This window comes from Hemicordylus capensis, chromosome 1 (assembly GCF_027244095.1).
Source record: "Hemicordylus capensis ecotype Gifberg chromosome 1, rHemCap1.1.pri, whole genome shotgun sequence".
In the NCBI taxonomy this organism is placed as follows: Eukaryota; Metazoa; Chordata; class Lepidosauria; order Squamata; family Cordylidae; genus Hemicordylus; species Hemicordylus capensis.
The window spans coordinates 207,874,546-207,899,596 of NC_069657.1; the positions used below are offsets into that span (position 1 = coordinate 207,874,546).

Sequence of the window (25,051 nt, forward strand, 5' to 3'; positions counted from 1 at the left end):
TGCTGGTCCTGGAAACTGCGCACAGAGGATGTACCAGTCCATGACTCCAAAAACGTTGAGAAACACTTTCCTAGTAGATTGTGCCTTGTGAATCAGATCTGTCTGCCTCCCACCCTGTTGCTCATAATGGCACCAAAAATCCATCACATGAGGCACCTCACCTTGCCTCATAGTAAGGCCACCTCTGACAGCAATAAAAAGGATGCTGATATCTCCCTTTCCCTTCCCCCACTCTCAACCTGAAAAAAATTATCTCTTTATGGACCTTTAACTTTCTTTCCTTTTTATTCCATCCTTCCTCTGAGGAGCTCAGGGTGATGTACATGGTTCTCTTTCCCATTCTATTTTTGCAACAACCACATACAGTTCACTAGACTGAGAGAGGGTGCCTGGCCCAAGATCACCCAGTGAGCTTCATGGGTGAGTGAGAATTCGAACCCACATCTCTTAGTCCTAATATGACCCTAAACTTCACACATTTTTAATTTTATGTATTTTTTAAAAAAATGGTATTTTGAGCTAATTCCATTGTCCGTTGTTTTGAGCCACTTTGAAGACTTGGGAGCAGAGTGCAAACATTTTAAATAAATAAATAGACAGGCCTGGTGAAATGCTTCAGGTTTATTCCAATATCACCTGAACAATCTTGCAGTAATGACTATGGACTCGTCCATTCCAAGACAGGGACATAACTTAACATTAGTGTTAAGTTATACACTCCAGTTGCAGATAAAACAAGCAATGACTGCAGCTGTCTGAAACTGGATTTCTTTTTTCTATAGCAGTTTCCATAGCCATGGGTTCAGTTGCACAAGAAGCAGCATAGAAGCATACAAAGATTAATTCTGGGGCAAATATAAAACAACATGAAATCTGGTAGGAGCACAGGTGTAGACCTCGTTTTCCAGGTGCATTTCTTTGCACAACTATCACATGGTGATAAGTAAGGTGTACCTGTGAGACTTCTGTCTTCCTCCCACCACTAAGGGAGACAAAAGCGTTGCTCATTTTTTGAATTCGGTAATCTGTGTTGGCCACACCACACCCTTCGGCTTACTATTGCAGCAGTCATATCTGTAGGATCAACATATAACACTTCAATCCTAAACATTTGTGTTGGCCAGCATCAATGTCCCTGGCAGAATGTTGTGCTTGAGATGCAGTATCGGTGGAGCAGTTGATACACCATATGTTTTGCATTTATTTTCTGGCATCGCAGGTATTAGAATCAGGATATTATGTTTTTTGCTTGGCTGTTCCTTTTCTTTTCTTTGCTGAACTGTCACTTAAATCCTGACAGGGCCAGGATTTGTCAAATCAAAGCCTCAAAATTAAGTGAAACTGAAGAGCTGGGTTATCTGTTCTATGGAGTTTAATGGAATGATGATGTTGTGAATTTGCAGCGCTGAATTGCTCTGGTGGGGAAAGGGGACCTCCCTTAGTAAAAGGAATATGATATAAGGAAATGACTGCCAAAGGCCATTTATTTTATTTTTGGAGGAGATTTGTTTGCACATAGGCATGTTTGCTGGGTGAGGAGCTGAAGGCCAAAATAGCTTTATAATATGTTGAATGAAATGGAATTTAAAGACTAATTCCCATAGGGTTAGACAGTTACTAACCCTCACATGCAGCTTTTTTGGCTCTGGCACTAAATATACTGCTGGTTACTCAAACACGACACATGGAAACATCTGAGTTTCTGGAAGATGCAACTGTCATGCTGAGTTCTGCCTTGTGTTTTCTGTCCCCTCCCCGCCTCCCCGGTCTTGCAGCCCAACAGCTCTATAAAATTCAGTGGTTTCCCAACCTGGGGGCCTCCAGATGTTGCTGAACTACAACTCCACCCCCCCCCCCAGCTAAAATGTATTATAGCTGGGGATGATGGGAGTTGTAGTTCAGCAACATTTGGAGGCTCCCAGGTTGAGAACCACTGTTATAGATTGATGCTAGTTTAAGTGATGTGCAAGTGGCAGCTTTTGCCATTCCAGCTGAATTTAATCCTAGGCCAGCAGAGCTGGCAAGTTGTGAAGAGTCAAAAAACTAAATCAGGCTTCACAGTCTAGAGACCAGCCAGCCTTTGCTTGCCCATCAGCCTCTCACTTCCCGTATTTACTACCCAATATTACTGGCAAAAGGTTATAGTGGCTTCTACAACTTCTATAGATACATATTTATTCATAAATGATCTAGAAGTTGGGGTAAGCAGTGAGGTGGCCAAATTTGCAGATGACACCAAACTATTTAGGGTAATGAAATCCAAAACAGATTGTGAGGAGCTCCAAAAGGATCTCTCCAAACTGAGGGAGTGGGTGACAAAATGGCAAATGTGGTTCAGTGTAAGCAAGTGCAAAGTGATGTATATTGGGGCAAAAAACCCCAACCTCACATATATGCTGATGGGATCTGAGCTGTTGGTGACTGAACAGGAGAGGGATATTGGGGTCATTGTGGACAGCTCATTGCAAGTGTCGACTCAGTGAGCAGCAGCTGTGAAAAAGGTCAATTCCATGCTAGGGATCATTAGGAAGGAGATTGGAAATAAAACTGCTAATATTATAATGCCCTTCTACAAAACTATGATGTGGCCAAACTTGGAGTACTGCATACAATTCTGGTGACCATACCTGGAAAAGGGCATTGTAGAACTGGAAAAGTTGCAGAAGAGGTAAACCAAGATGATCAGGGGCCTAGAGTACTTTCCTTATGATAGAGGTCTATGAAATCATGCATGGTGTGGAGAGAGTGGAGAGAGAGAAATTTTTCTCCCTCTCGCATAACACTAGAACTAGGGGTCACCCTATGAAATTAATTGCCAAGAAATTTACGACCAACAAAAGGAAGTACTTTTTCACACAAGACATAATCAACTTGTGAAATTCTATAGCCAGTAATCTGGATGGCATTAAGAGGGGTTTGGATAACTTCATGGAGGAGAGGTCTGTCAACGGCTACTAGTCAGAGGGCTATAGGCCACCTCCAGCCTCAGAGGCAGGATGCCTCTGAATACCAGTTGCAGGGGAGTAACAGCAGGAGAGACGGCATGCCCTCAACTCCTGCCTGTGGGCTTCCCAGAGGCATCTCATGGGCCACTGTGTAAAACAGGATGCTGGACTAGATGGGCCTTGGGCCTGATTCAGCAGGGCTGTTCTTATATTCTTATGTCCTTATATGTTCTGTATGGCTAGAACAAGGGTGGCCAACCTGAGGCTCTCCAGCTGTTGTTGAGCTACAGCTCCCATCATTCCCAGGCACAATAAGTTGCAACTAGGGATGATGGAAGTTGTAGTCCAATGACAGCTGGAGACCCTCAGGTTGGCCACTTTTGGACTAGACAAACTCATGGGACAGTTGAAAGCAGCCCATTACCCATCTGTTGTTGTGGGACCCTTTATTTACTCTAAGTCCTCTAGCACTGCACGGCCCAACAACAAGGCAGCCCCAGGAAAACGGACACAGACACCAGCTGGTTTTAGTCAATCAGTTATTCATGTTTATTATAGTCAGTTAAACAGCAAGCTAGCTCCTAATTCACACACACAAACACACTCACTCATACTCACCAGCCCCACTCCAAAGATGATCAGTCTTTGAAAGGGGTGTTGGAAGAAGCATGGAGGCCTCACTCTGGGTGGTGATGCTTCTCAGGGATCTTCTGGTTTCCTGCCTGACTTATAAAGGGATGTTTCCACTCCGGCTGGTACATCTGCAGTCCACTTCCATTTCCGTGATCACAAGATGTACTCATCTTATCTTTTTGTTCTATTCCCAGTTCTTTCTCCTTTACAATGTCTTTGGCAGTTCTCCCCAGTTTTCACCAATTTTCCCTGGTTTTCTCCCCGGTTTTCACAGAGCAGAGGTAGGAATTGTATACAGCAGCAAGTAAGTAGCAGCATAAAACAGAAAGCTAAGAAGCCCAGTAGGAGCGAGCAAAACCAAGTGGGACTAGGGAGCCAAGAGGTCAGCCATGACCACCAGTTACCAGGTCCCTCGATATTATGTTGAATTGAAACATCCAGCTAATGCAATTGAGACTCTAAAGTTGCATTCAAATCATGAAATACAAGTTTACAACCATTTTTAATCACTTTACAATAACCCCCCTCTCTGGCTAAGAGGTAGTCCAAAGCCACACGGTGTTGCATCAGTTCTTGATTCAATTCTTCGACCTCTGCTTGGATGGAACGAACAATGATGCCAGTAGCATTAACCATTTTTTCTACACGACAATTCAAACCCAAAATGCTCTTTCTGTTTTTCTGGGTAAGGACCCCAGGGTAGGTTCCCAAGGTCAGAAGACTAGTAAATACACCTCCCGCCACCCTGGAACCCTCAGAGGCAGACAATTGCTTTCCCACAATAACCTCATCATTACAATTAGAACCCATATAGTGTCCACAAATTGGGATCCCGCATCTGCCAACCACCACAAATGGAACCCTCACCCAAATAAGGGAAGAGCAAGGGATAGGTGGGATACAAATCTATAAATGAGGTTTCATTGAATAAGACATCATAAACATGAGAAGCATTCTGAGAACCCCACAGCCAGAAATAGTTAGAGCAGTAAGTGTAGTTCCCCAACTTATCCAACAGAGGCTTAGCCTCCATGTAACCCTGTATTTTGGAATTCCAAGCACCAGTACTGTGACAACAAAAACATAGGCCTTTGGTATCAGTGTTAAAGCGCATACGGCGCCACGGGACACTATTAAGTTTAGCTGGAGTTTCACTGAAGAGGGTGCCTTCATGAGTCAATCCACCAACGATCGCTGAAGGCTCTGAAAACAAAGAAGGGATGAAAGCAAAAGAGGAGACAGAAAGAAGAGATTCATAATAAATCTCAGCAGTAGGTCCATAAAGATCAAACAAGGTCTGTGCATGTCGAAGCCACCAATTGCTGAGCATTGTGTTCTTATCATGCATAATATAAAGCAAAGCGGGATCATCTTTCTCGGGTTCATCTGAAAAATAAATCACAAGGTTTTGCATGCGCATAGATCACACAATTGATCTGGGGGAGTTCATTCTCTTTGCAGGGTATCCATATGCCTTGGCTTTTATAGATACTCCCTCTTGCTCATTACCTTATCAATAACCAAAAAGTCTGATGACATCATCACAGATAAGACAATACCAAAACCCAAAATAAACAAGAGATCAATTTAAACGGGTTCAGCTGTGTTACATTGGGACCTTAGAATCCTTTCCTAATTTTCTACTACTATTATAAATAAACACTGAGATATGCAACATCTTTATACATGAACATTGCTAATCCAGTATTCCTGGTTCTACTTGTAGACTGTTCAAGGGTTAATTCACCCTATTTCAACTTTAAGAGAAGCACAATCATTTACAGAAGAATTATTCAGTATATGACAAAGTGTTACCCATCTTCAGAACATAAAAGCTCCCTTTTGCTTCCTAATGAAAGTGCTTCCAAAGAAACAACCTCATACAAAAAATTACAAACAAAAATCCTGAGTGTTTACAGAAAATGGCCATAAACATACACTGCATGGTATTAAACTATTTTCAGCAGCTAGTTATCTTACATTTAATCTTAATAGTAAAATATGCTTTAAATCTCTTGATAAAAAGTTCAGTGAATTAGAATAGGTTGCAAACTGGAGTTCTCAATTAGCTATTCCTCTGACTGGCTGATATCTAACTAGAAGTTTTGGCTGGGTTCCCAGCAGATTTTTTATTGAAAAGGGGGGAGAGGAAAAGACTCCTACTTTCCCCAAGACTCACATACCATGGTTAAAGCACAGGAATTACACTTTTTACATTTAGCTACAATAAGAAAAAAAAACATAGTGGTCAAAGATCCCTTTTCTTTCCAATTTCCAAAATCAAATACACCTTAAACGTGTCTAAAACCCATATTCAGGAGTTAATGGAATAAACAGCTACCCATTATAAACTGCATGTGGTACGCAAGGCAAAGGGTGCCCATGTTTGCTCACAAGCACGCTTAAGTCTTAGCACAGGGTATCAGCCTATGAGCAAACAACTAAATTCTACAGGCTTTTTCTCAACTGCCTTTTTCCTCTGCCTGTCTGAGACCATTTTAACTCTTTCTTTGCGCTTAACACTTCATAGAAGCTATTTTTTTCCCCAGATCTGGTTTCCCTCTCTCTCTCTCTCTCTCTCTCTCTCTCTCTCTCTCTCTCCCAATCTTTTCTTCAACTTGCCAAGTTTCCTTCCTTTCCACATACTGTCTCTCCTTCCATTTAAATTTATTCCACATAAAAACCACTGTTACATTTCTCATACTTTTATCTGCTAAATTTCCCAGGACTCCTAAGACATCTTTTAGGGCTGTATGTAATAAAGCTACTAGCACAGTCTTCTGCTGGACTAACTTGGCTCCTGTGATCTCTGGCTTTGCAAAATGTGCCCAAATGTCCTGCAGGAGGAGTATGCCTTACTCAGTTCCTCCTGGATCAATCGGTTTTTTATTTACACTACAGTTACTTCCTCCAAAAATCTCTGGAATGGATCTTCCAGGTTTGTTTCCCTTCTCTGCTAATTTAGTGAATTCATTTCTCTGACATAACTCTCTTGGGCAAAGCATAATCTGACTACTGCTGTGTCTGAGAGGTTCTGCCTGTACTTTTGTATTTCTCAAATAGCTGTGTTCTGCGGGGGTGTCCAATTGAACCCCTACCACCTTATCAACCTCCTTTTGCGATTAGGCCTGGACCAATTGGTCTTCTTCAAGCTTCTGGATTCCTGCCAGTCTGTCAACTGGGGATTCCTGTCACCAAATTGTTGTGTGTACCCACAAGATTTAGCTGATCTGTCTAACTCCAATACTGGCAACACTCTTTGCTGCAAACATTCCACAGTGGCAAGTGCTGCCTCTGCCTCTTGCAGAAGCCAGTTTGCAGTTCAACTCTGAACTGACCTCAAAAACCTGACTTTTACAGGATTCCTCTTCCTCTGCTCACAGGGCAGAGACACCTTAGCTGGTGTGCCAATCTATAAATTTCTGCTCTGATTCCCTACTGTCTTTCCTGCCAACTCTACACTATACCAGTCTATGGCTTTTTCCAAGGACTCAATTTCTTCCTGTAAACTCTTGCAAACAGAGTCCTCAGTTTCTTTTATTTATCTTTATGCCAGTAACTGTCAAATTACTGAACATTCTACATCCATCCTCCATATCCTTTGGAGGAGGAAAGTCTTCTAGGAGACTCAATGTCGGAGTTCCCTCCCATATGTGCAACTCAATTCAAAACCAGCGGGTTCCCCCACTTTCTCTTGGATCCTAGTCCGTCTGTTTAATTTTGACTGTGTACCCCACCAATTTTTCCCCTTTCTCAATCAAATCCTGTCTCATAAGCAAGTTTCCCTGTGCTGTTGCAAAACTTTCACATATCCTGCATTCTTCTCTACTAAGCTCCCCAAAATTTCCATCACATCTTTCAAAGTAGAATGCATCAAGGCTATTTAAACAGATTTCTGCTGTGACGTAGTCTCTAGGTTATGTCCTATAACCATTTCCCTGTACCCCTCATAGATACGGGAATCTACAGCCTGCTGAGCGACATCCAAGCTACAGGCGTCCAAAGTACACTGGAGGGTTTCTAATTCATCTTTTATACCCTTACAGACAGCGTCTCTCGTATCTTTCATCTCACGCTTCACAAGAAGCTCCTTCTCCAGCAAGAAGGTCAAGTCACCAAGCATTTTGTGGCCATCCGCTTTGTCCCTGGGAGCAGGATAGTGCTCCCGCAAAGAAAGCGATGGTGTGTCCTCTTTCTTGTTAAAGAAAGTCATAATGGGTACCCACAGTCAAGTCTGTTCCGTAAGCCCTGCTAACACTTGCTTGGTCAGCGCAGTCGCACAAGGACAGATTAGAGTGCCCGCATTTCTCCACCAAATATGTGGGACCCTTTATTTACTCTAAGTCCTCTAGCACTGCACGGCCCAACAACAAGGCAGCCCCAGGAAAACGGACACAGACACCAGCTGGTTTTAGTCAATCAATGATTCATGTTTATTATAGTCAGTTAAACAGCAAGCTAGCTCCTAATTCACACACACAAACACACTCACTCATACTCACCAGCCCCACTCCAAAGATGATCAGTCTTTGAAAGGGGTGTTGGAAGAAGCGTGGAGGCCTCACTCTGGGTGGTGATGCTTCTCAGGGATCTTCTGGTTTCCCGCCTGACTTATAAAGGGATGTTTCCACTCCGGCTGGTACATCTGCAGTCCAGTTCCATTTCCGTGATCACAAGATGTACTCATCTTATCTTTTTGTTCTATTCCCAGTTCTTTCTCCTTTACAATGTCTTTGGCAGTTCTCCCCGGTTTTCACCGATTCTTCAGGCCTTTGGCATCTTTCCCAACATGGTTTGTGTTCGAGAGAAAGTGGGGCTGGGGCACACTTGATGTTGCTCACTCATGCATTCCTCCATACATACTGTTTGTAAGCACTACCTACGTTTCTTAATTTGTCAAGATCACATGGCTCATAGGGTTACAGAAATGAGCTATTACAAATTAGTATATTGTTTCTTATCTCTAGATCATTATAAGCTTGCGATTCAGCCAAGTATTTCACTGTTACAAATTAATATATTGTTTCTTATTTCTGGATCTTTATAAACTTGCGAGTTAGCCAAGTACTTTATGCATCACTACGATCACAAAGCTAGCATAATTCTACATTGTGTCCTGTTAGATGCTTAACATGCCATCCCCACTTTTGCAGTCAGTCAAAATCTGGAAGATTTTCACACCCAGTTTTTAGTTCACCATCTTTTCAAGAATGGAGGTGTGCATTCACATATTGGCCAAAGTCCCTGAGAGCTATCAGGGAGCACTTGACACACAATTTGGGTTTTTCATTGTGCATTAGAGTGTAGCCTGATTTATATCCAGGGTAAAAAAAATCCACTTTTTGCATCAGTTTTTTTTGGGGGGGGGGCAACTTTGAACTCTCAGTAAAGTCTCGCAGAAAGCCCGCGGTAAAGCCTGCTGTCTGGGAAATCTCCTGGGCCCTCATGACTGGTCATGGGCTCTATCTGGCCTCTTGAGTCACAGGTTATGCAGGACTAAGCTATGCAGCAAATTTAACTATAGAAAATGTATGGGGGCCTCCAATAATATTACCTCAGTGATAAGAACCAGGCTGTCAGTCTCTTGGCTGTTACACTTCAGTAGCTCTTATTCTACGACAAGATTCTACTGCACGTCATATTGCTTTATCCAGTTTTGCCATTTGTGCACTTAACCTCTTGCCTTCAGTGAAATAATCCACATTCTTGAACTTCTTTTGTTGTGGTTCCTTTTGTTTTCTGCAGGATGTTTCTCCTTGTGGGTGCTCCTAAGGCAAACACAACACAACCTGGCATTGTACAAGGAGGCCAGGTTCTCAAGTGTAATTGGAATTCCAGAAGAAACTGCCAGCCCATCATATTTGACTCTACAGGTAATGTCTGATATCATGCTGGTGTTTTCCTTCCCATAAAGTCTGAAGAGATGGCCAAGGTGAAAGCAAATCAATATACCTGTTAAAGGTTTGAGCTGATATGAACCACCATAACCCATGGCTTTATTATGCTGGCCTGTCCGAATGCCATAGACATTTGGCCAGGAGGCCCAAATTTATATTTATGTTGTGGGCTACTTTGAGGGTCTTGGTAGTACAGTGATGCCTTGAGGCTGTTCTCACATGCAGCCTAACCCATGCTAGGGAAGTCCAGCCTGGATTAGGCTGTGCGTGAGAACTGCCGGGGTTGGGCCCGATCCCAGTGGGACAGTGCCACCTAGCCTGGCTTTTTAGCTGGAGTTAAAGGGGCCAACGTGCCATTAACCCCTGCTCCCTGATTGTGTGCGAGCTTGGGCTGCTTCCAGTCTCACCGCACACCTGTTGAGAGTCTCTCAATACACTGCACTTGGTGCATGGTGTATTGTGGGATACCTGGAGGTCGGTATGCATCATACACAGTGGCACAGCGCTGCTCATCACTCCCGGTAACATATGTGTGATCATCTGGGGGAAAGGTAATATGTGCACAGCCTTACTCCCGTCTACCCACTTCCCTGCCCACCCAGTCATGTGAATAGCCTTCTTGTGTGGTAGGCCTGCATGCATCCAGGGATACTGAATGTGTCCGAATGATTGTGAGGTATAATTATGCCAGGCAGTTAACCAGTAAAGTGAGAGCAAGTGATGGTTAGAGTGTCAGACTAGGAGGCCCAGGTTCAAATCTCCACTCAGCCATAAAAATTCACTGGGTGACCCTGGTCTAATCACTTTTGCCCTCAGCCTAATCTACTTTATAGGATTGTTGTGAGGATAAAAAGTTGGGTGACCACATATTTATTTATTTATTTATTTATTTATTTATTTATTTATTTATTTATTTATTTAAGATATTTCTATACCACCCAAAACTTGCGTCTCTGGGCGGTTTACAATAAAAACAATTTAAAACATCAAATCAATTAACAATTGAAATCATTTAAAACATTAAAAACATTTAAAACCCAGTACTAAATATTAGAACTATAAATCTGATTAAAAGCCTGGGTGAATAAATGTGTCTTCAGTGCCTTTTTAAAAGCTGCCGGAGATGGGGAGGCTCTTATTTCAACAGGGAGCCCATTCCAAAGTCCAGGGGCAGCAACAGAGAAGGCCCACTCCTGAGTAGCTGAGTAGCTTGTCTGAGTAGCCAGACAAGTTGGTGGCAACGACAGATTAATCTCTCCCGATGATCTTAACAGGAAGTGGGGCTCATGGCAGAGAAGATGTTCTCTTAAATACCCAGGGCCTCAGCTGTTTACGGCTTTATAGGTAATAACCAGCATATGTACCACTGTTTTGAGGTTGTTCATCTCAAGAAACAGACGAAGCTGGTGTATCAGCCGAAGCCGATAAAAAGCGCCTCCAGCCACTGCCTCAACCTGGGATACCAGGAAGAAGTTCAGATCCAGAAGCACCCCCAGACTGTGTACCTGTTCCTTCTGGGGGAGTGTGACACCATCCAGAACAAGCAGATCAAAATGGTCTTCCAAGTTCCATCCCCACACAATAAGTACCTCCATTTTGTCTGGATTCAGCCTCACTTTCTTATCTCTCATCCAGCCCATTACCACCTCTAGGCAGGCATTTAGGGAGGTTATGCCTTCTTCCAATGATGTTGACATGGAGAAGTAGATTTGGGTGTCATCAGCATACTGATAACACCCTGCACCAAATCTGATGATCTCTCTCAGCAGTTTCATGTAGATGTTAAACAATATCGGAGACAATATGAAGCCCTGAGGGACACCATACGAAAGTTCAGATTTTGAAGAACAGCAGTCTCCAAAGGACACCATCTGGAATCTGCCCATGAGGTAGGAGCGGAACCACTGCAAAGCAGTGCCTTCCACCTCCAGTCCCCTCAGACGTTCCAGAAGTCAATAGTATCAAAAGCCGCCGAGAGATCCAAAAGGACCAACAGAGTCACACTCTCTGTCAATTCCCAATTGAAGATCATCCATCAAAGGCAGTCTCCACCACATAGCCCAACCAAAAGCCAGTTTGAAATGGGTCTAGATAATCAGTTTCCTACAAGACCGCCTGGAGCTGGGAGGCCGCCACCTTCTCAATCACCTTGCCCAGCCATGGAAGATTGGAGACAGGCCTGTAATTGCTTAACTCTGAGGGATCCAAGGCAGGCTTCTTCAGAAGCGGTCTAATGATTGCCTCCTTAAACAAGGAGGCTCCCTGCCCTCCCTCAGAGAAGAATTTTATGATTGCTACCAGGCCCTCTACAACAGCCTCCCTGCCAGATATTATAAGCCATGTCGGGCAAGGATCAAGAGGGCAGGTGGTAGGCTGCACCATTCCAAGCAACTTGTCCACATCCTCAGGAGTCACGAACTGAAACTGATCCAGGGTCATCACATAAGAGGAGCTGCTGGACACCTCGGCATCAGACTCTGTAACAATTGTGGAGTTTGAATCTAAGTTGGCCCTAATATGAGAGATTTTGTCCACAAAAAACTCATTAAACAGGGCACAGTGAGTAATTGTTGGTTCCAAGTACGATTGAAGGGGGAAGGGGCGCACATTAGCCCCTTCATGACCCTGAACAACTCCACCGGATGTGAACTTGCAGACGCGATACGGGAGGAAGAGAATCGCTTCTTTGCCACACGTATCGCCTGAGCATAGATCTTCAAATGCTCTCTATGTAATAATCTGTCAAATTTGAGTCGAGTCTTTCTCCACTTGTGCTCTAGTCGTCTACCTTGCTGCTTCAGCCCCCATAGTTCTTCTGTATACCAAGGGGCCAGTTTCGAAGCAGGTCAAAGAGGATGCTTAGGAGCGATCGTGTCCACTGCCCGGGTGAGTTGATTATTCCAATTCTCCATCAGAGTGTCGACACGGTCACCAGCAGAGCAAACACTAAATCCCTCCAAGGCTTTCTGGAATCCTATTGGATTCAATCACCTTCTTGGGCAGACCATCCTAATGGGCCGTCTGCCCCTGCAGAGGTGGGGCGTGGTCTTGAGTCCAACCTTAACCAGATAGTGGTCCATCCATGACAATGGGGAAATCACTGGAGTCCCCACCCATGGAACGCCACCCTGTTCAGAGTGAAAGACCAGCTCAAGCATGTGACCAGCAATATGCGTTGGTCATATTGTCATGACCGCTATGAACTCCTGAGCTGCCCTGGACAAATTGATCCCAAAGTGAACTTTGAAGTGTCTGAGCACCACAAGCCTGGGAGACTCCAACGCCAAGCCCGAGACCAAGTCTGTCAGCTCAGTTAGGGACTCCATCAGGCAGATAAGCGATCGGTACACCAACAGAAGTCCAAATCTATCCCTGTTTCCCAAACTTAGGTACACACATTCAATATGATCAGACACTTCAACAGGGATCCTTGCAAGGGAGATATTGTTCTTATAGACCACAGCCACTCCACCTCCCTGCCCACATCCCCTCCCCTGCTCTTCAACAGAGTACCCTGGAGGGAGAAGCTGGGACCAGACTGAGCCACCAGCCTCCCCTAACCAACTCTCTGTAATACATACCAGATCGGCCTCTTCATCCAGAATCATATCAGGGATGATTTCAGGTTTATTCTGGATCAACCTGGCATTACAAAGGAGCAAGATGAGGTTTTATGGGTGGTTGGCATTGCTTCCCAAGGTCAAAGAGCTGGCAGGACAGCCAGAAGGGGAAACAGCAATTAAGTTTCTGATCTCCCTTTCCCTGCAACGGCCTGCTGACCTGTCAACATTACTTCTTCTATTCCCCACCACCACTGGAATAGTTGCTCCATAATCAGTGGATGCACCCGCTCTCTCCCCATCTCCAGACAGACCCAGACACATTAAAACTAAACTCACCCAGGATTTTAGACAGAAGCCGAATTAAAATACCCCCCACCTTCACACACCACAAGGGCTCCTGAGTCAGCCTGGCCCTCATCCTTGTTATCCCCCCAAAGTGGCTCCCCCAAAGGGGTTACTGGCAGTGTTCCTATAAAGGTCCAGAGCTGGGCAGCTGACCCCAGGAACTGCTGAGTCACCCACTCCTGGCCCCAGTCCTGCACACACTCCCCAGATGTTATCCAGAGGCAGCAGGCTGCAGTCTCACGGGGGAAGCAGAAGCAGGCAGGCAGTAGCAGAAGGAGCTAACAGCACACACACTTGGTCTCTCACCATTCCCCGAGTAGCACTGAAGGGGAAACAGATGGGCTCTTCCTCTCTCCTCTGCTGGGCTTCTGTCTGTCTGTGTGTGTGTGTGTGTGTATATATATATATATATATTTTTTTTTTTTCTTGGAGAAAGGGTAGGATAAAAATAAATGCAGTAACTATGGTAAGCAATGTGGGTTTTGGTGCAACTATCAGCGCAATGGAATGGTGTGGCCTTCTGGAATCTTGTAATGTCTGGAACCCATTTCTGCCATCTTCTAATCTGGGATTTGATTCTGGTAGCCTCTAAAGGAAATTGCAATCCCCATAGATAAGTTTTCTGTCTTAGAGGAAGCACAGAGAAATAATGTTGTGTAAAGAAGTTGTGATATAAGCCAATTACACCTTAACCATTTAATGTTCTCTGTGAAAAACTGGGGGCATCTCCATACCTTGTGTGGCAAACATGGTCTCTGCATACAGTATATGCTGGTGTTAACAACAGCAACAACAAATATTTATATACCGCTTTTAAACAAAAGTGCCCAAAGCAGTTTACCTAGAGAAATAATAAATAAATAAGATGGATCCCTGTCCCTAAAGGGCTCACAGTCTAAAAAGAAACATAAGATAGACACCAGCAGCAGTCACTGGAGGGCTGTCTTTAAATATTCATATTCATGCATCTGAGAATCTTGATCAGCTGGGGTTCTCGGACATGGACATATTTAAGGACACCTGTATGGCATCCACACTTTATGTGTTGTCTGAGGCTTTCTGCAGGCACTCAGAAATTTGGTACATTGTACCCAGATACAGGGAAGAACAAGAACATGCAGGCTTGCCATGCCCCAAGTGCTGATGCACTCCATAGGCATGTCCCCTGCTGGCTCTGTGATCAGCATTTGTCTGTAGGCAAGCACTCAACTTGTGAAGAGCTTCTCCCCATTGTTTTAGGATGGGAGGCAGCCAACATTCCAGATCACAGGAAACAGCTCTACCTAGGTTCAGCAAGGGGTGTGGCTACAAAGCATATCAGTCCTGGGGGTGTGACTAGCCAGCATGTTCCCACTCCCCCTGTAGCTCATTGTACTGTACCCAGTTTTTGAAAGCCTGAAGAGGGCTTGGGGGCAATGGTGACATAAATCTAGTAGATACACTGCAATTGGGTGTGGGTGTGGGGAGTACCTTTTCTTGAGAATAAGAGGACTTTTCCAGACAATTGCACAGATCCGAAGGGCTCCTTGCATGAGCAGATGACATGTCCCTTTGTGCAAGAGAGAGTCTCAGGTTTCTGCCAGCTCTCCTGGGATGGCCCCCCAACTCTTAGAAGTGGCTTTATGGGGAACACAAAGGGCTGCAGTGGGAAGAAGACAGGAAAGCCACATTGTGTGATCAGAATTCTTCCTGTAGTTCCTAGCATGCAAACTAGTGAGGTACATTTTAAATTCAATGAGCTTCATTGGTTACTTGGGAAGGACATATTTACATGGATCTTCATTCTGTCTGTTCAATTTTATAAGAAGTTTTATTGTAATGTTGTTTTAATACAATTAAATATTCACATTATAGTTTGTATATTGAGCTGTGTTGCATATTTTGATATTTCTGGGATTCTTTGTTTTGTTTGGTTAAATTGGTGGAGCCCTATAGGACTTTGTGTTGTGTGTTTTTACGGTGTGGTCGTCATTATAATTCTATCACTTATTCTTATTTATTCCTAAGAATTGCATTTCTGCCCTGCCTTTGTGCTGCATGTTGCAAAATCCACTTGTTAGCTGTTCAATGGTGAGCAATAATCTGCTGCATGTGTCTCCAGACTGGGGTCCATCTTGGTGTTGCTGAATCCCATCTCTCACAGCTTGGTTTTAGGAGCACATGGAGAAGTCTTTGTATGTCATGTGGAGATTAACGTTGCAAGGTCTTAGTGAGCTCAACCATTGCTTTTGTTTTGAGTCGTGACCTCTCTCTCTCTTTAAAAGCTGGAACATAGCTGAATAGTGAAATTATGAACGGTACAAAACCATTCAAAAAGTGGATTTAGAGGCCTGGCCAGGATCCAAAGCTCTTTGTGCATGTGCTTAATAGGGTTGCCAGGCCAAGATGGTGAAAAAAGTTTATATCCATCACCAAAATGTGGAAATAGAGGATGCTTCTCACCCACAAAGTATCCAAAACGTCTCCAATTTGCATAAAATTTGTGTGTGTTGGTATATATGCATATTTTGATAAAAATTGGATACTTTGAGAATAAATACAGCTCACCACTGTAAAGCTGATGACCAAGTGATCTGTATGTCTACTCAGTGTGCTGTCTAGTTATAGAGTTCTCAAGGCCCCTGCTTCTCAGCTATAAATTCCTCCCCTGGTTAGGTTTGCCCCCCCCACACACACACACAGATGCATCTCCTTCCCCACAGGGCACCCACTCTGCTCTCCCCAGCCCAGCCAGCAACTTCACCCCTTGGTTAAAGGCAGGGCAGGCAGCTAGATACCGAGCCAGCCTCTTTACATGCTGGCACAGCGGTGCATGCACGGTCTCCCACTCGCTTGCTGTTCTCTACGACTGCAAACATTTATATACCGCTTTTCAAAAGAAGGTTTCACAGTGGTTTTCAAAGAAAAAATAAATAATAAGATGCTGCCCTGTCTCCAAAGGGCTCACAATCTAAAAAGAAACGCAAAATAACACCAGCATCAGCTATTGAAGGAATGCTGTGCTGGGGCTGGATAGGACCAGTTGCCCGCCCCCCCCCGTGATAAATAGAAGAGATTCACCACTTTAAAAGGTGCCAGGGTAACTGCTAAGTGAGTAAAGTGCACCTGGCAAGGTGCACTTGCCAGGCCCAACTATCCGTGCTCCTGCATCATATGGATCTGTAACCTGCCACTGCAGCATAGGGATGTGCACAAAACCAGTTTGTCTGGTTTGGTTTGAATTCGAACTGGGTTCAAACTGGGGTGGGGAGGTTCCGTTTTGGTTTTACTCGAACCCCCCTTTGGTTCGGTTTGAATTCGTAACGGGTTTGAGCCTCCAAAACTGGATTGGGTGGTAGGCACTCATGAGTGCCAACTACCACCCAAACCCCAAAGCAATCAGACACTCCTATGATTTTTAATGAATTTTTGAATTTATTATTGTTATTGCCCATTATTCTCTATGTGGAGTACCTAGGGGCAAAAAACGGGGGTGGGTGGTAGGCACCGAACAGCAAAGCAATTGGAGACTCCTGCAGTAATTTGTGAAATTTTGAAGTTTTTTTTAGTTTTTTTATTCCTCCCATAGGGAATAATGGGGGTTCCAGCAAATGTATTGCTTCACGTTGGGGGGAAAGGGGTGGCCCAGAGTGGCGTATGGTGGGTGGTAGTGCCCAAGGGGGGCAAGGAAGCTACCAGAATTATTTCAAAGGAATTTGGCAAAGGGCTGATTTTTTTGTGTGATTTGTTGAAGTTTACGTGTATGCGATTGAGTCTCAGGCTCATGGACCTCTTCTCTCCCATACTTCGAAGGCAGAACTTGAGCCTGAATATTCTGTATTTATTTGAACAAGTTGCTTCTCCTTGTCTGTGATATAGGAAAATATTCATCCAAGAGCTGTTCCCAGCCTCATCATGTGTAGATGTTAGTATGGAGAGAAAGACTGTACAGATATGAGCAATTTTTTTTTTTTTATGGAAAAGAAACAGCACTGCTTCCACAGAAATCACATGCCACTTCCTTGCACATCTGTTGCCCCATAGTAGTGAGAATAATCCTCTTGAATTAGGAATTCTGCTGACCTTTTTTTTTTAACCATCAATTGTATCCCTTTCGGGATCCGTAAATCAATATTTTGCATAAAGTAAATACAAATTCTGCACCAGGAAAAAAATATATATATTTCTGAGATTAATACAATTTGTCAAGGTTTTCCTTTTCTGGAAAAGCATTCGCACATTGCAAACTTTATTTGTGAACCTTATGTTTGAGTTTTTACAGAATTCAAAAAGGAGTGGCATGCTAGCAAATTAGGAACATATCAAGGTGCCGAATATTGAGTCAGAACATTGGTCCATCAAGGTCAGTAATTGTCTCTGCACTGACTGTCAGTGACAAGAGGGGTCTTGCCCAGTCCTACCTAGTGATGCCAGATCTGGAACCTTTTGCGTGTAAAGCATGTGCTCTTCCTTTGAACTATTACCACTCTGTAGGACAAGGAAGGGTGGTTTGTATCACCACTGTGAAATGGTGGTTGCACCCCACTTATGGAAAAGCCTCCCTCACTTTGTTCTTTTAGAAGCCAGATAAAGACCTTTTTGTTCACTCAGGTGGAAAAAATTTGATTTTTTTAAATTGATCTGATTGTAACTGATTTTTTAAAAAATGGAATTATTTTTATATTGTATTTTGTATTCCCCCCCCTTTTTTTTTTGGTCTGTTATGATTTATTGTGTGTTTTTATCTCATGTTTTAATGTTGTGCTGTAAGCCGCCCAGAGGACAATTTGTTATGGGGAGGCTAACAAATAAAGATGATGAAGATGATTATAGTGCTTGTGGTGAGAAATCCTGTAGGCAGACTGGTGTGAATTTGACTGTGTGGGTTTGTCCCATCTCTGCCGGGAGATGGAGGCTAAGGAGGTATATAAAGCAGCAAGTAAGTGGGCCAAAGGGGACTCAGCCAACAATAAATTTATATTGCCACAGGTGTTGCTCAGAAAAGTGAAGTAGTTTGTTGCTCTCACCTCCATAGTGAAGATCCACATGACAGAGATACATGGGGGTGGGTGTGTAGGTGGGAAGCAGTATGGATTTCAGACTGTGTCCTTTGCTCCTAGCAGAAGGTGAATGAAAGTATGGGAGCATGAGCTAAGATGATAAGAGGAAAGACAGATTGCCATGCAGGCTACAGTCTCCTGTCCCTTATCTCACTCCAGACCCTTGAACCCTTTACAGACAGTGGGGTCATTCACACAACCTTCTGGGCAGAGGGCAGGTGGCGGGGGAGAGACTTCGCAAACCTTGCTTTCCCCCCAAATGAGCATTGTTTGCTTGGTGGGAGTGTCCCAGCCTCTGGGTATCCTACAGTGCACTGTTTGCTGAGCACGGTGCACTGGCGGATTCCCCCAGGGGACGGGTGCTCTAGGCCCCCATCTCTGTGTAAGCACGAGCTGCAAGCAGCCCATGATGATGCATGATGCCAGCAGCTGGTATAAGGGCATGCTTGGGTGTGGTTCCCGGCGGTTCTTAGGGGCAGCTAAGCCTGGGCTTGAGTGCTTATGAGAACAGCCTCAGCGTGATTCAGCAGCACTTTGCGCATTACCAGATTTCTACAGGCAATGCTCTTCTGTGTAGGAATTTGCAGGAAATGTCAAGTACAGTATAGATAGGAACACAGGAAGCTGCCTTACAATGAGTCAGACCACTGCCATTGCCACTGCTGGCAATGTCTACACCAGGGGTCCTCAACAACCTGTTCTTTGTGTATGTTCTGCAAAACTCCTGAATTCTCTTATCTTTCGGATATAAATCAATTTTTGTGAACAGAGTTTTTTGTAGCTAGTGTAGCATACAACGTTTTATGACTTTTACAGTCATAAAAGTATATTAGCTTCTCTGGCTGTACAGGAGTGAGTTATTGGCTTACTGGGTTGTTATACGTTTTTATTCATATTAATTTACATTTGTTATTTCATAAATCTGGATTCTGCACTGATTGGCAGCAGCCACAACTCTCCAAGGTTACCTGGAGATGTCAGAGATTGAATCTGGGACCTTCTGCATGCAAAGCAGATGCTCTGCCACTGACCTATGGCCTCACCATGTGGCAACTAATACTTGCATGGGTGATCATGACGCATTATTGTTTTCGCATCGTACATGGAAGTGCTTTCTGTAATATCGCTCTATATTAGTGCAACTGCTGCGAAGGCAAGAACATTCCTGTTTAAAAGTTCCCCACCCAAGGAATTGGATTCTGTATAGAATTCCACATATAGAGAATCATAGGATGGGACCACCTCACTGCATAAAGCTTGCCGCTGCCAGGAGAGAGAAGAAAGTGGCAAAACTTCCTTCTTTGTTTGAAAGCATGTTATCCGCTAGTAGCTGCTGCCATGAAGAAGGCTAAATGGAGAAATATAGTTGTTTAGATTGTGCAAGTCCTTGTGTGATGCAAGGAGCTTGCAAAAATACTTCCTTTGGATTAATTCTTCGGATTCCATCCTGGTCAAATGCTTAGAACAGTGTGACAAAAGGCAAGAGGTTCCAGAGGGTCTGAGAAGTCAGATCTGCTCATGAAACTAGACGTGAATTCCTGTGCTTATGAGTTACAGATTTCTCTTTTGCAGTGCCCCAAACCAAAGCACTGCGCATAGAACTGTCTTCCCTTCCCTCTCCTGAACAGATGAGTGGCCAGACGTTTGCTGTTTTGGAAGTGTGTGCAGCACTTCATCAGAAAGTGTTCTTATAATGCCCCCATAGGTGGGATCTTCATCTCCCAGTGGGGGTTGGACACCCACACAGCCAAATCCTCTGGAATGAGCTGCTCCTTTCCTTCTAGGTTACGCAGCACACTAATTGCTGACTAATCAGTGTGTTTGCGTGTGTGTTTATGTAAGCTTACAGCCCCAGTACTTTGATAGCTGGATTGATTAGGGCTTCAGGCTTTACTGTTTCATTTATTAGTTTACCTGATTAATCAGGTAAGATTCTATTTGATGTAGGGACTGAGAGTTAAGGGCTTTCTTGCCTGCATATTTGTTTTTGAGGCTGTTTTATATCAGATCCATTACTCTAACATGGATTGAAAAAGAAATGGTTAAAGACAGCCTTTTCCTCCTCACAATGAGTGTGAGTGTTAGTTTATTAAATTGTAAAGCCTCTCAAGAAGGCACCTTTTGGCAATATGTAGGTTTATGATGATTAATCCCCTAAAATTATTTAAATGGCTGACAGGCCCAACTATGCAGCATATGAGGGGGATCCCAAGAGTTCCTGGTCCCAAGATTATGGCACATGCAAGGAGCTTAGGAACCTTCCCTGGCCTCCCCCCTTTAAACTGCAGAGCTCACTTCCATACCATCAACTATCTTTGAAACTCCTCACTTCCAGGGAGTTTGGTAGGTGATGTCAGGCTGGGGCAGCTCCTATTTCTGAAACACAAGCTCAAAGTAGAATTGGGTCTATGGAATATTTCATCATTTCCCTTTTTTAGTTGTTGTTTTTTTTGCAAACACAAACATTATTTTTACACTTCAGTTTTCATGTCAATGTCGGGTTTTAATTCATTTTTCCAGAAAAAAGAGTGTCTTTGGACCCTTTCCTTTTCATATCACCTCCATCCTGAAACCGGGAAATGATGCAGTTACAGAAACAGTTAATAAGGAATCAAGGCTAAAATTCCTGTCCCGCTTCAAAGAAACATGTCATCTAACCCCAGCGTTATCCTGGCAGCTCCGAAAAGCATTGTATAGGCTGAGGGGCAGGGGGCACAAGTCCAATTGGTTCCACTTCTCTTGATCTGAGTTTTGATTTATATGGAAAGAGCAATTTTGTAGCTCAGTTTCCATTTCTAATCAGAGTTAACTGGGGAAAATGGCTTTAAAAGGATTTCCTCCTTAGTGCAACGCATAGTCACAGTCCCTTCTGGCTGCTGTGTGAGCGGCCTCTGAGCCAACAATAGAAAGCTTTGTTTGAGAGCCCACGCTATCAGTCTGGCATGGACGCTTCTGTGACCCATTTAATGCCTGGCATATTTGGAGCTCATGCAGCTCCATGTAGCTCCATCCTTTCAGCATTCTCCAGCCCAGAAGCTGCTGCTGCTGCTGCTGCTATTGAGAAGTCATGCAGAAAATGTGTGTCAGGGGTTCTGGGAAAAGGAGAATGGGTGAGGAGCTGTGCTCAGACTTCCCTCATCATATGGTGGAATAAGCTGGCAAAAAGGAAGCTGAGAAAATCAAGTGTGTCATTCTTTAAAAGACTGTGTTTGGGGTCACTTGAAGGTCCTTTTCTATTTATAGTTTTTTTAAAAAATTATCCTGCCAACCAGCCCACCAAATGTTTTTGTGGTGACTAACAGCAATCTAACATATAAAAACCCAGTGATAAAATCTACAACATTAAAGCACAAGAAATGTAAAGAGCAAGCCAATTGAACCAGCCCAGTCATAATAAAATAATAATGAGATTTGTTTATTAGCCGCCCCATAACAAATTGTTCTCTGAGAGGCTCACAACACAACATTAAAACATGAAATAAAAACACACAACAAATTGAATCATAACAGACCAAAAGGGAAAACTAGAAAATACAAAATACAATATAAAGTAATTTAAGAAGTCTTTAAAAATCAGTTAAAAACTAAATGTAAAAATCAAAATTTAAAAGGCCTGAGTGAACAAAAAGGTCTTTACCTGGCATCTAAAAGAACAAAGTGAGGAAGCCAGGCGAACTTCACTGGGGAGACTATTCCAGTAATGGGGTGCAACCACTGAAAAGGCTTTCTCCCCGTTTGGCAAGGGCACTCGGAAGAGGGACTCTGAAGAAGATCTTAAGGTCCAGGTTGGGACATATGCGCCTAGATGCTCTCTCAGGTAAACCGGTCCCAAGCCATTTAGGGCTTCAGATGTTAAAACCAGCACTTTGAACTGGGCCCGGAAACAGACTGGGAGCCAGAGCAGCTGACATTTTCAATTGAAATAATATCAACAATATCCACTTCAACCAAAAGCCTCCTAAAATAGAAAAGTGTCTGTTTCCTTCCTGAAGGCATCTGGTGAGCCTAGAGAAATCTAGTTAACTCTATAGGGCCTCCAAGGAGAAAGCTCTGTCCCTCATTATCATCCACCTTAGACAGTGGTAGCACCCAAAACAAAACCTCTTCTGAAGATCTGAAAGCCTGGAAGGACACACCAAGAATGAGGTGTTCCTTCAAGTATCTTGGAATCAGACTGTTTATTTACCATAGCAGAATTAATAATCTTTATTATGTAGAAGGCAGGGCAGGTACAGTGTTGCCTTTAATAGTGTGACTTATAATTTCTTCATTGTGAAGAAACAGTTTTTATTTTTTCCCAAATTCCTGCCAAAAATTCTGCTGACAAAAATATGTAAGAAAACAGAAATTATTGTTAAGATCGAAATTTCCAGAAACAAGAATAAACAGGATATGGTAGGAGGAATCCAGATGGAGTCTGTATAGTGAACATGTCTCTTGCAAAATTCTCAGAATATATTGTGTTACTAATGATGAAATGCATAATGGGCAGCATCCATACTAATAGGTGAAGATTAAGCACCCTCCCTCACTTGATGAATGGATGTGTCAGGAGGGTGTTGAGATGGATGGCCATCCGCTTGGTGCATCCTCTTCCTAATTGCATGGGCAGGGACAATATTGTCCAAACTGGCCTAGTGGTATCCTTTAGTGCTCTCGATACTTAGATTCCCCCCACCTCCAAGTCCTGCCATGCTGCCTCATTGTTGCAGGGGGGTGTTCCTGGGAGGGATGAGCGAATTACGCCAGGATATATACTCCCAGTAGGGTCACCCAAAGTACGAAGGTCATCCCAGCAGCCCAGCTAAAGCAAGCAGGCACCTATATTGAGCAGCAGTGATATAGGAAGGTATTGGAGGTGGACGTTCATTTCAGTGACAACAACAAAGGCATCATTTCATACTGCGCAGGAGAAGGCAATGGTAAACCACTCCTGTATTTTACCAAGAAAACCACATGGATAGAAAATAGGAATGATTGTCAATGTAGTGCTGGATGATGGGCCCATCAGGTTGGATGGTACTCAACATGCTACTGAGGAAGAGCTGAGGATCTCTCAGAGTACCAATGGTATTTATGACTCGGTTAGACTACGCCTTTTGGATGTCTAACAGCTGATGTTGTTGTGCGGGAAAAGAAAATCCGAAGCTGCAAAGACAGTATTACAATGAGAATGTGGAATGTAAGAAGCATGAATATGGTGAAGTTGGAGGAAGAAACATCAATAACCTGCGCTATGCTGATGACACTAGGGATGTGCACAGAACTGGTTTGATTCAAATAGAATCTTACCTGATTAATCAGGTAAACTAATAAATGAAACAGTAAAGCCTGAAGCCGTAATCAATCCAGCTATCAAAGTACTGGGGCTGTAAGCTTACATAAACACACTCGCAAACACAATTAGCCAGCAATTGGTGTGCTATGTAACCTGGAAGGAAAGGAGCAGCTCATTCCAGAGGATTTGGCTGTGTGGGTGTCCAACCCCCACCGTTTCGAATTCGAACCGGATTCGAACCAGGAGGGGGAGGTTCAGTTTTAGTTTTGCTTGGAACCACCCACCCCCCGTTCGGTTCGAACCGGTGCCAGCTACCACGCCACTCACTTTTGGAGGTTCAAACTAGTTCGAACTGGTTCGAATCAAACCATTCTCAGTTTGGTTTGAATTCAAATCTGCAGTTTGAACCTGATGGCTGGTTCTGGTTCGAACTTGAACCATTGAACTGGTTTGCGCATCTCTAGATGACACCACTCTATAACTGAGAATGTGGATGATCTGCAAGTTCTGGTAATGAAGGTTGAGGGGCACAGTGAAAAAATGGTACTACAATTAAATGTAAAGAAGACTAAACGAATGACAATGACTACAGCAACCAGCCTCAGTTTTGACAATGAAGACATTGAAGTGGTGGGTAGCTTCTGCCTTTTGAGACTGACTGTCAACAGTAAAGAATCCAGCAGTCAAGAAGTACGCTACAGACTAACACTTGGTAAGGTTGCAATGAAGACCTTGGAAAGGATATTTAGATGCCGTGACATGCCTACACCTACAAAGATTAGAATTGTTCGGACCATGGTTTTTCCCATGACACTGTATGGATGTGAATGCTGGACTTTGAAAAAGCAAGATAGAAAAATATTGAGTCTTTTGAACTATGGTGCTGGAGAAGACTTTTGAGGATACCATGGACAGCCAGGAAAACAAACAAATGGATCATAGAACAAATCAATCCAGAATTTTCACTCAAGGCACAAATGACCAGGCTCAAACTATCATACCTTGGAAACACTATGTGAAGACCCAGATCCCTTGAGAAGTCCATAATCCTGGGAAAAGTTGAAGGAATGAGAAGCGGAAGACCAGCAGCAAGGTGGATGGACTTGATCACGACAGCAATGAATGCACCACTGAGAGACCTCAAAGGCCAAGTTGAAGACAGATCATCCTGGAGAGAATCTGTCTATGTGGTCGCTAAGAGTTGACACTGACTTGATAGCACTTAATCAATCAAGCAAAAATATGTAGATGAGAGACATATAACTGATCATTGTCAGAAGCAGAATACAAGAAAATGACAGATCTGGAGTGACCCAGTAAATCTGTTCTTTTGTTTAAAATTCCTAAAAAA

General features: G+C 43.5%; 1 protein-coding gene across 3 annotated transcripts in view; it reads left to right on the plus strand.

Moving 5' to 3' along the window:
* The window catches only part of ITGAV (integrin subunit alpha V), a 113,896-nt gene that overhangs the window by 14,818 nt on the left and 74,027 nt on the right, over positions 1-25,051 (plus strand). For 2 of the 3 annotated variants that reach the window (XM_053271921.1, XM_053271932.1), the window contains one exon: positions 9,324-9,451. The exons of the other annotated variant lie outside the window; for it this stretch is intronic. In XM_053271921.1, the coding sequence (XP_053127896.1) occupies positions 9,324-9,451 (128 nt within the window). The remainder of the gene's footprint in view (positions 1-9,323; positions 9,452-25,051) is intronic. 3 annotated transcript variants of the gene reach the window in all.